The sequence below is a fragment of the Geotrypetes seraphini genome, chromosome 2 (assembly GCF_902459505.1).
Source record: "Geotrypetes seraphini chromosome 2, aGeoSer1.1, whole genome shotgun sequence".
NCBI lineage: Eukaryota > Metazoa > Chordata > Amphibia > Gymnophiona > Dermophiidae > Geotrypetes > Geotrypetes seraphini.
Genome location: NC_047085.1, coordinates 99615675 through 99627987, shown reverse-complemented (window position 1 = coordinate 99627987; position 12313 = coordinate 99615675). Strand labels below are relative to the sequence as shown.

Sequence of the window (12313 nt, the reverse complement as noted above, 5' to 3'; positions counted from 1 at the left end):
GTAGCCCGACTTTACTACTGGAAGAGGTGGTCGGAGCAGACTGCGAATGACTGAGTCCATGATTCACGAACCGTGAATTCACAGGGGAACACTGTATTCTACATTACCCAGTGCTATCTGGTTAATTTTTGGGTGTCACCTCTCAGCACTCTTTCTCTGCTCCTTCACTATACAGATGGTATCAGGGCACTTATACATATTTCTGTCTTAATAATAACCATATAGAGCCAAATTCTGTATGTGGCACTGAAAAATTGGCAAAAAAAAAAAGGTGCAAGTGCTATTTTATAAACTGCGCTCCAAGATGGATACTGTTTACAAAACAGCATCTAGAACCAGGATCCATGCCTAACTTTTAGGTGCAAGGATTTAAACCAAGTGAAACTTGCTGTAAATCCCTGTACTTAAATTAGGGGCGGATCTGACATATATTGTAACAGTGCAAACAGATTCTTGGAACATGCCCCTTCAATGGCCACACCCTCTTTTCAGATGGGTTTACTAGAATTTGCACATTCATCTTTATAGAATATGCCTAGCAAGATGTACATAAAAATTCTAATTGTTGCCAATTAGCATTAATAATTGATTATTATTAACATCAAATTATCAAAACCAATTGGGTTCCTTATTGTATTAAATTGCTTGCAGAAATTGGGCATGCACTCAAATTTCAACACACAGTTTTGAGTGCCATGTATAGAATCTGGGAAATAGGAGACAATTTTCTAACTAGGTACCTAGATGCAGCACACTATAATGGAATCTGGGTGCCAAGATTCTTTCAAAAATACTAGCATTGTCAACATTCACAGCATGTATGGCATCTACCTTGTTCCTCAAATGTAATAAAATGGTCATAGAAAACATAGAAACATAGAAGATGACGGCAGAAAAGGGCTGCAGTCCATCAAGTCTGCCCACTCTGCTTACCCACCCCCTGTCTATGCCCTAATGACCCAATTTCCTTATCTTGACCCTCGTAGGGATCCCACATGGGTATCCCATTTATTCTTAAAGTCTGGCACGCTGTCTGCCTCGATCACCTGCACTGGAAGCTTGTTCCAATGATCAACCACTCTCTCTGTGAAGAAATACTTTCTGGTGTCACCATGAAATTTTCCACCCCTGAGTTTGAGCGGGTGCCCTCTTGTGGCCGAGGGTCCCTTGAGAAAGAAAATATCATCTTCCACTTCGACACGTCCCGTGAGGTACTTAAATGTTTCGATCATGTCTCCCCTCTCCCTACGTTCCTCAAGAGTATAGAGCTGCAATTTGTTCAGTCTCTCTTCATACGAGAGACCCTTGAGCCCCGAGATCATCCTGGTGGCCGTCCGTTGAACCGATTCAATTCTGCGCACATCTTTACTGTAATGTGGCCTCCAGAATTGCACACAGTACTCCAGATGAGGTCTCACCATGGCCCTGTACAATGGCATTATGACTTCAGGCTTTCGGCTGACGAAACTTCTATTGATACAACCCAATATCTGCCTTGCCTTAGATGAAGCCTTCTCCACTTGATTGGCAGTTTTCATGTCTGCACTGATGATTACTCCTAAATCTCATTCTGCTGAAGTCCTAGTTAAAGTTTCTCCGTTCAAGAAGTACGTCCTGCATGGATTTCCGCTTCCGAGGTGCATGACCTTACATTTCTTAGCATTGAAGCCTAGCTGCCAGGTTGAGGACCAACTTTCCAATGTAAGCAGGTCCTGCGCCATATAATTCTGTAAACTGCATTCACTTACTATATTACATAGTTTGGCGTCATTGGCGAATAGTGTTATTTTACCTTGAAGCCCTTGAGTCAGATCCCCTATGAATATGTTGAAAAGGAGTGGACCCAGGACCGAGCCCTGCGGCACTCCACTGGTCACCTCCGATGTTTTAGAGAGGGTACCATTAACCACCACCCTCTGAAGTCTGCCACTCAGCCAATCATTGACCCATGCAGTTAGTGTCTCTCCTAACCCCATCGATTCCATCTTGCTTAGCAGCCTGCGGTGTGGGACACTGTCAAAAGCTTTACTGAAGTCCAAGTACACGACGTCCAAAGACTCTCCCAAGTCCAACTTTCTTGTTACCCAGTCAAAGAAGCTGATGAGATTGGATTGGCAATACCTACCCTTGGTGAATCCATGCTGACTGGGATCCCGAAGATTCCTTTCATTCAAGATCGTGTCCAATTTGCTTTTAATTAGTGTTTCCATGAGTTTGCACACTATTGATGTGAGACTCACCGGTCTATAATTCGCAGCCTCTGCCCTGCAACCCTTTTTATGCAGAGGAACGACATTAGCTAATTTCCAGTCCAGGGGAACTTTCCCCTTACTTAGGGAGAGATTGAATAGCTCAGCCAACGGTTTCGCCAGGACATCGCTCAATTCTCTGAGCACTCTTGGGTGCAAATTGTCTGGTCCCATGGCTTTGTCCACCTTGAGTCTTGCCAGTTCACTGTAAACTTCACCTGGTGTGAACTCAAAATTCTGAAACGGGTCTTCTGTGCTTTGTGTTGCCTTCAACTGCGGACCGTGTCCCAGTGCCTCACAGGTGAAGACTGAGCAGAAGTATTCATTCAGTAGTTCGGCTTTATCGGAATCTGCTTCCACGTAACTTCCGTCCGGTCTTCTAAGGCGTACTATCCCGCCTGTGTTCCTTTTTCTGTCACTAATATACCTGAAGAAGGATTTGTCCGCCTTTTTAATGTTTTTTTGCCAGAATTTCTTCCACTCGAAGTTTTGCCTCCCTAACTGCCATTTTGACCGCTGTAGACCTGGTCCTATATTCTACTTTTGCCTCTCTTTTCTCCGTACGCTTGTAGGAGAGAAACGCTTTTTTCTTCTTCTTAATGAGGTGCGAGATCTCCGCGGTGAACCATTGGGGTTTATTGTTTCTTTGTCGTTTATTTACTGATTTTATGAAGCGGCTAGTTGCTTCATGTATGGTTGATTTCAGAAAAATAGACAAATATAGTGCAAAATATAGACAGCAGATATAAATTCTCAAAACTGACACATTTTGATCACTAAATTAAAAATAAAATCATTTTTCCTACCTTTGCTGTCTGGTGATTTCATGAGTCTCTGGTTGCGTTTCCTTCTGACTGTGCATCCTTTCTTTCATTTCTTTCTGCACTCAGGCCCAATTGTCCCTTTCTATTCCCTCCCTCCTTCCTTCCTTCCTATGTCCTTAGTGCCCCAAGTGCTCCTTTCTATCTCCTTAGTGCCCCTTCCCATGTCCTTAGTGCCCCCAGTGTCTCCTTCTTATGTCCTTAGTGCCCCTAGTGCCTCCTTCCAATGTCCTTAGTGCCCCCAGTGTTCCTTCCTATGTCCTTAGTGCCCCTTCCTATGTCCTTAGTGCTCCCAGTGCCTCCTTCCCATGTCTTTAATGCCCGCAGTGTTCCTTCCTATGTCCTTAGTGCCCCTTCCCATGTCCTTAGTGCCCCCAGTGCTACTTCCTATGTCCTTAGTGCCCCTTCCCATGTCCTTAGTGCCTCCTTCCTACATCCTTAGTGCCCTCAGTGCCTCCTTCCTATGTCCCCCCTCTGCCTTCCAGCCTTTGTCCCAACCTCTCCCCCAAAGCCAGCTTGCTTGCCTATCTCTCTCCCTCCCTGCCACACCAAAGCCAGCCAGCCTTCCTGCCTACCTCCCTCCCTCCCTGCCGCGCCAAAGCCAGCCTCCCTTCTTCCCTCCCTCCAGAGCCTGATTCAACCCCCCCTTGGGTCTGCCGCCGCTGCATGCCAGCCTTTCTCCTTACCTCCCTCCAGCACCGATTCAACTCCTCCCCCCTGGTTCACCTGTCCAATGTCAGAATTGATGTCAGGAAGAAGGCTTGTGGGCGGCAGGCAGCGGACCGGGGGGGAGGGGTTGAATCAGTGCTGGAGAGAGGTAAGAGAGGCTGGCAAACATCTTCGGCTGCAGACCCGGGGGAAGGGGGGGTTGAATCGGGCGCTGGAGGGAGGGAAGGAGGGAGGCTGGCTTTGACATGGCAGGAAAGGCGGGGAAGCAATCGCCTGTCCCATTGGCCCCACGTACAGCTTCGGGACGCTGTCCCTGAAAATGGGACATTTTGGCATCCGGAAGCTGTGTGCGGGCACATCTGGACAGGGGATCTAAAAATGGGACAGTCCCGTTCAAAATGGGACGTATGGTCACCTTAATCAGGACGGTCCATTAACGTCTTTTAAAAACTATCTTCTTAATACTATGTGCATCTATAGTTCCTGAGGCTATCATAGAATTCGGTATCTCTTGCTAGTTTCATTTTCAGGGTTCTCTCAGTTTACAGTCTACTACAGTAATCACTAGTCTACTCCTCCGACCAGCTTCCTGCTTTGCTTAGAATGCCCATAATCCCAGAAGCTGTCATATAGCCTAGTATCCCCAAGCGTCTATCTTTTGGGACATGGATGTCCCTTTCCCCTCTGAAATCAGAGTTGAACATCCATAATTTGGCCCCTCTCTAGTCCTGCCCAAAAAACACCCAGACCATGCCCCGTCCCCCTTGCCATATAGACATACTGCAGCTTTAGACATCCATATCCTGGCTTTTTAAACATCAGACTTGGATGTCCATGCAATATGCATGTCTAAATGCTGGCTTTCACAGTCCAAACCACAAACAGTGGTTCTAAAATAAGGAAATAAGGACCACAGGCACCAGCATTTACACCAGCTTGAGCTTGAGGGCAAATATGCGCATAAATTAAGAAACCAATCAACATGTGCAAGTGCAAACTCCCCCTGCACCAACCCCAAACTCCCTCCCCCCCATGTCCACAATGAAAGTATGTGTCATGAAACTTACATGGGTACTTTTGTACTAATAACAATTTTATAAGAAGTAATTTACATGTATAAGTGGACTTTTACACACATTTTGTTGCTCCTCATAAAATTGTCCTGTTATGTTTTGATGTACACGAGGCATTACAGGCATCTAAAGTCTTCAGATTGTTGAAATTAGTACCAATTTTATTTTTCAATGTTGTTTTGACACTTTGATGTGAAGGGGTAGCATTTGAAAGAAACACTGCACGCCCTTAAGTTTTTATGTGCCCTAAATTAGTGCTTCATAAGGTTGTACTTTAAAGAAAAAGAACCCATGATCTTTCCTAATAAATGCTGCACCACAGCACCTCTCATGCACTTGTTATTCACAGATAAACTTAGAACAACAATTTTACTACTCAAAGTCTTTCTAAACATTTATTTATACAGTAACTGCATAATTTAGCACCCTTTTATGTCACTTACCCTTCCATATCTGTTAGCGTAGGACCCTGTAAGCAAAGAATGGAAAATGATGATCGTCTCATCCAAATCCCAAATGAATACCCTCTGGAACAAAAAGAGACCAAAATCAATATGTCTCTCTGTCGATGGAAAACTGATACTTCAATTGAATCAATGTGGAAATGAGGACAGAATACTGAAATGGCAATATACCAACAGATATAATTTCTTTATCATTTTCAAATGGATTAACAAATTGTATCAAGCCATTAATGCAATTGAATGATGTTCTTTTGTGAAGAGCTACTATTCCGACTCCATGAATAGTTTAAAAAAAAAAAAAAGATAAAAATATATCAGGCTGAATATACTAATACTGGATTTAAATGTCACCTGGAGGAAAATGTAGTCTATTAGGCAGGCAACTATGGGATTGACATTCTTCACGCACCAGTAATCTAAGCTGTATCTTATTACAAGCTCTTAATTACTTCATCATCTTGGAGCAAAAGTGAATTTATAAAAGCTTCATGGCTTTGTCAGCACACCCAATGCACCTTCTTAAAATCAGAAAAACATGATTAATTTGCTACCACTCTTGACTTTAACATGTAACATACCTCAAGGTCAGAATCTGGTGGTGGTGAAGGGTTGTTATTTCTTCTACCTCGCCCACGTGACTTTCCATCTGAACCACGTCGTAATCGATCGGAATCTGAATCTTTAATGGGCGTTGATGGACTGTGAATTGTACTATACTCAGCTGCAATACAAGAATGACTTGTACATGTAAGCATGATAGTCTTAACCTTGCTATAGTATAAAATAGATCTTTTTATCCCATTTTATGCAGGACCTTTAAATTAAATTAGAAATAAATACATTTAGAACTGTTGATTATATAGTTTAGAAAATGCAATTCCAAAATGTTTACAACATTCGTAATTAATATGTTTCAAATAATTAAATATATTTCCTTATATCTTTCAATATATCTAATTTAAGATAATCAAAAATGTAAAAGTTTATATCATAATTAGGATTAAATACTATGGGCTGCTTTTATGAAGCCGCATTAGCGGCTTTATCGCACACACCTTTTTAGCTAACCCCCACACTAGCTGAAAAACTACCACCTGCTCAAGAGGAGGCAGTAGCAGCTAGTGCGGCCGGCAAATTTGTGCGCGCTATTATGTGCGTTAAACTGCTAACGTAAAAGGAGCCTTATGGCTCTGTAGTGGTAACCTCAAACATTACCTACAGTAGCGTGTAATGACAATAAGACCAATACAGTCTATTCAAAATTTCACCCACCCAATTTCTGGCTTTGCTCACATTTCTCTACCAGTTTTCAGTGTTTACGCCATGTTTCTTGATCTTCAGTACTATTTTTGTCTCTACCATGCCCACTGATTAAGCTAATTAATACATCTACCATTCTTTCAATGAGGAAACAGTCATGAGAGGGGCAATTTTATAATCTAGGCTCCTGCATCTATATGCCCCAAGTGTACATTTACCTGCTAAAAAGTGACAGTAACCTAAGTGCTATTCTGTAGTGCATAGAATTTACATAAAGGGCAATTCTATAAGCACAAATGTGCATGTTGAGGCAGTCTCCATCAAGGGCTATACATTTAGTCCAGCAATTTTCTACCTTTTTGTCCCTCTTCACAAAAATAGAGACAGATAAGAAGTGGGAAACTATAGCCTTACTTCAGTGCTCAGTATAGTCATAGAACCTCCATCCTCTCTTCCCTATTTCTGCATTCATAATTTTACCCTCCTCAAACTGCTATAATGTAGCATATATTATTCTGTAACTCCTTATATTGTAAGTCACCTTGAACCTGTTTAGGCATTGCATAACTCAGAAATACTAGATTAGATAGCCCTCAATGGAGACTGCCCCAACTTTGTTGTTTGGTGGCCCCTCGTAGTATACTAGCACTGACACATATCATTGACAGCAATAATTATAATTGAAATGTATGTGTGTAAATGTTAGGCCCTAGTCTATAAAGTATGCACCAAATTTGCATAGCACATATCTGCACGGGGAGAAGTATACATACAAATCGGCAACAAATCTTTATATAAGGAAGGTAAACAAGAACAAAAGAAAAAGGAAACTGATATGGTTCACCAAACAAGTTGTCAAAATAAAGGCAAAAGAGGTCACTTTCATGAAATTCAAAAGAACACAAGAAGAGGATCACAAAAGAAGTTACTGTGTGATGGGCAGGACAGTAAACAACTTTTCAGAAAATGTTAAAAACTTACCTATTTCAAAAATCTCTGGTCGATTCTTCTGTTCTAAGATAATTTTGGAATAGAATTATCTCATTCTTTAGCTGAATTTAGGAAATTTTGTTAACTTAGTCGAGCCCTTGTTGAATTGGTAAATAAAACCAAGGATTGGATTGGATTGGAAATATGGCTAGTGAAAGAACAAATGGCTAAAAACATAAAGAATGGTGACAAGACTTTTTCAGGTATGGAGGAAGGCTAGAAATGGAATTGTAAGACTGAAAGATGCTATGAACCACTATGTGGAGAGTGATGAGAAAAAAAGCAGATGTGTAACAAATATTTCTGTCTTCATTGAAGAAAATCCTGGCATAGGACCTCAGTCAACTGATAAAGTACATAAGAAAATAAAGTTGATATTGCACCATTTATAGAAGGATGAATCTATGAACAACTTGAATAACTGAAAGAGGACATAGTCATGAGGCCGGATGGGATTCAACCCATAACCTTGAGTGAGCTCAGAAATGTTCTGGCAGGTTCTCTTAAAGATTTGTTTAATAAATCCTTGACGATGGGGAGATTCCGCAGGATTGGAAAAAAGCAGATGTGGTCCCTTTTCACAAAAGTAAAGACTGAGAACAAGTGGGAAATTATAGCCTTACTTCAATAGTTGGAATGGTAATGGAGGCACTACTCAAGGAAAGGATAGTGAGTTTCCTGGAATCCAACAGGTTACAAGACCTAAGGCAACATGCTTTCACCAAAACAAAATCATACCAAATGAATCTGATCAATTTCTTTGACTGTGTGATCAGAGAATTGGATAGTGGACATGTGCTAGATGTAGTCTACTTGGATTTCAGTAAGGCGTTTGATACTGATAATATAGACCAAAAAGCAGCATTACTAACACTTTCAGATGTGACACGGACCAGAGGACACAGCCTGAAACTTAGTGGCAGCAGGTTCAGGATAAATGTCAGGAAATTTTGTTTCACACAACGAGTGGTGGGCGCTTGGAATTCTCTTCCAGAGGACGTTGTAGCGGAGAATACTGTTCTGGGTTTCAAGTGCAAGTTGGATGCACACCTTCTTGCAAATCATATTGAGGGATACGGTATTTTCAGGTCTCCAAAAGGGAGTACCTAAATGGGCCTCCGCGTGTGCGGATCGCCGGACTTGATGGACCTCGGTCTGATCCGGTGAAGGCATTTCTTATGTTCTTATGATACAGTACCTCATAGGAAGCTCATAAATAAATTCAGCCAACTAAAGTTAGGACATAAAGTGATAAACTGGATTGGAAACTGGTTGAATGACCTTTTTAAAACACCCACGCTCCCCCCCCACCTCTGCCGTCATACCTTTTTAAAACATCCTGGTGGTCCAATGTGTATCCCTCCCTCACTAGATGGCTGTAGTCCTATTTCAATGCCAGCAGCTCACAGGTCAGGAGCAAGCTTTCCACACTCCTGCTTTCTGAATGGCTGCCATCAGTTCTCACGAGTCCCATGAGAACTGACGTCAGCCATTCAGGAAGCAGCAGGCCCAGGCAGGAGCACGGAAAGTTTGTTCCTGACCTGTGCGCCGCTGGTCGTGAAATAGGACGACAGCCGTCTAATGAGGCAGGATTTCCACCTGGTTTCAGTAGGCATGGATCACATTGCTCTGCGCTCTTCTTTAAAGTGTGCCAATCCTAGAATATCCATTATAGAATATTGTTCAGCACCAGTTATTTTTTTGCGCCAAATATTGAACGCTATTTAGTGAATCTAGCTCATACTGTATCTTAGTGTATATTTGACAGGTGGGCATACACAAGGTCGGGATTCATGCATAAAACTCTTAGAATGGTATAAGTTAGCATTCTGGCATATGTTCTTGCACCTGGCCTCATACATGCACACAGTATATATAGTACCTGATTATGCTAGTATTCTGTAAATGAAATTAGCCTTCATAGCATAGTTTAAGAACAAAAGAAAAGCTATACTGGGTCAGACCCGAGGTCCATCTAGCCCAGTATCCTGTTTCCACAGTGGTCATCCAGGTCACAAGTACTGGCAAAAAAACCAAATTGCCTCTTAATTGAATTGCCCTCTGTTAGGGTAATATAATAGGGCATCTAAAAATAGATAAAATCCTATCCTAGATAGGCATCTATTTTCCTTTATAGAACACTAGCCTAACAGGTGAAGTGCTCTCTTAGAATTTAGGCTGAAGCACTTTTTCCAGCCATTGGGCTGGTGTAAGTGTTGGCACCTACACATCAGAGATATGTATTTCTAGAATTCTTGTTGCCCTTTTCAGCCCCACAATTTTCTTTCTGCTATTTGAGCAAATGCGGCACTTGTTTATAATAACATATAATAACCTTGTCCCTTCATCAAATAATTTGTTCCATATCCATTATGAGTCCCGACAAGGGTTTCACCTATGATGGGATGAGGTTCTGGGAGGACTGGAATTTCCTTCTGTTGAACTAGTAGCAGCATTAGAGAGCTACGTCATGTGAAAAGAACAAGATACCTTACGTTTAACTTTTTCACACAGCCTTTTCAGCACTTCCAAATAGTAAATTTGATTAACTGTTTGTCCAGTTGGTACAAATTCAAAATGAACAAGCCCACTGATATAAAAAAAATGGTTAGTAATATCATTTCGACTCTTGATTTGGACTGGAGGAACATTTTTGGTCGTGGAGAATTGGCTGACTTCCATTGTGTACTTTGACGCTTTGTATAAGGGTCGTATTGGTATACCCATGTTTCATCACCAGTGATAACACAGCCCAAAACATCATCTTGCCTCTCCAAAAGGTTTTAGCAAATTTTGACTCTCCTTTGCTTTTGTTCATCGATAAGCTCCTTTGAGATCATTTTTGCACACACATTTCTCATGCCAAGATTTTAAGATTTTCCTAACTTTTTCTCTATCGATGTTTACTTGGTCTGCTATGCTTCTTATAGTCAGCCGATGATTTAATGCACAATTCAACAAATTTTTGCAATGTTTTTGTCAGTTCTGCTCTTTACTGGCCGCCCTGACCTTTCTTCATCAGTGACACTTTCTCTCCCCTCGGAAAAACATTTAATCCATTTGTACATTGCTGTTTTCTTCATGGCATTATCCCCATAAACTTGGATTAACATGTCCCTGATTTCACTTCCACTCTTGCCAAGTTGAACAAGAAATTTAATGATTGTTCATTGCTCTAATTCAAGCTCTGACATTCTTGCAACAGCACACAAAAACTTGCAACAACAATAATGAATGCCATTCAGAAAGACACCACCACACTCGACACAAGCACAGCTGATATACCAACATTATGAAACCTTACCAAGTTGTTTGTAAGCGTACAGAGGCAAGTTCGCAAACTTAATTGTCAGACCTCATATAACATTTTGAATGAATGTTCTGATTGAACATTTTAATTTTTGTGAACATTTTAAATGGAAGTTTGAAACTGTATTTTGCATATTAGCCTAGTGGAGTTTTTTTTAAGGACCTGTGAGAAGTATAGCCTGAGTTTGTAGGGGATAGTTATATATTCCTATGTAGGCTGACACTGAGGTCCTTTTTTTCTCCTTTAATTGATTAGGGTATAGATGGTTGTCTTTTCAATTTTCAGGAATAGATTTTGAGGATTGTTATATACTAAAAAATTGTGTCATTCAGTAAATGAATTTAAATCTCATAGCTCCATAATGCTCAAAGTAAAAATTCATCATTGTTCACACTGTATCAGGTAACCTCTTACTTTCACCACCTCTAATGGAAAGCGGTATATGATCTAATACATAACAAGTTAAATTACTGAAACTATCAGGCTCATTTTCAAAAAAGATAGATGTCCAAAGGACAGCATAAACCAGCACCTGGACATCTTACTAGTCAAAACGTCCAAGTGGGCATTCTGAAAACAGACTTTCCAGACATCTTTCTGGTCTATTTTTCTCCAGTTCATCTAAGTCTTAAGGGTGTATGTTAGAGGTGTGTTTTGGGTGGGCTTAGGATTTGGATAACCTATAACAAAATGTCTGGGGCCCCATTTAGACATTTGAGGCTAGACCTGTTTTAAAAATGAATAAAGATCAAAAAGGTGCCCAAACTGACCAGATGATCACTGGAGGGATAAAGGCATGAAAACTCCCTTATTCCCCTTGTGGTCACCGACCCCCTTCCACCACCCAAAGATGTAAAAAATAAACTATGTTCCAGCCTGTATGACAGATTTACTTGGCTCACATACATCTGCACAACAGAACAGAGGGGCACTCTAACAATTACTGCAGTGAATGTCATATTAAAAGTCCCAGGTTCAGATATCACTATAATTTGCTTATTTTGTATGGTGAGCCCTCCAAAACCTACTGTACTTACATAAAGATGATACCTGCAGGCATAAGGGCTATTTTTGTAGTGTAAAGGTGGGTACAGTAAGTTTTGGGTGTTTTTTGGAGGGTTCACTATACAATATAAGCAGGTTATAGTGACATGTGCATCTTGGACTTTTTATGTGACATTTACTACAGTGCCCCTCTGCTGTGCTCAGCTGTCTGTGAACAGTTTGCTAAGAATGCTGGCTGCTTGGACATCCACAATTACTTGATTTTATGCGTTTTTCATGTGGACATCTTTATATTTGAGAATGGCCAAAAAAGATAGACTTAATAAAGGCCAAAACATCTAAATAATGTATTTTCTATTTAAAAAGATAGACATCTTGCAGTTTTGAAAATGAACATGTTCTCTACTGGATTTCTGGAGGTCTTCCCATAACATTGAAACTCAGACTTAGACATCCTATCGAAAATGCTCCT

At 41.0% G+C, this 12313-nt stretch overlaps 1 protein-coding gene across 6 annotated transcripts in view; it reads right to left on the bottom strand.

Moving 5' to 3' along the window:
* Nucleotides 1–12313, bottom strand: part of EYA1 (EYA transcriptional coactivator and phosphatase 1) — a 329665-nt gene that overhangs the window by 170948 nt on the left and 146404 nt on the right. For all 6 annotated transcript variants that reach the window (XM_033934041.1, XM_033934043.1, XM_033934039.1 and 3 more), the window contains 2 exons: nt 5855–5997; nt 5256–5339 (listed from right to left, as the gene is read on the bottom strand). In XM_033934041.1, coding sequence (XP_033789932.1) covers nt 5256–5339; nt 5855–5997 — 227 coding nt within the window. The remainder of the gene's footprint in view (nt 1–5255; nt 5340–5854; nt 5998–12313) is intronic.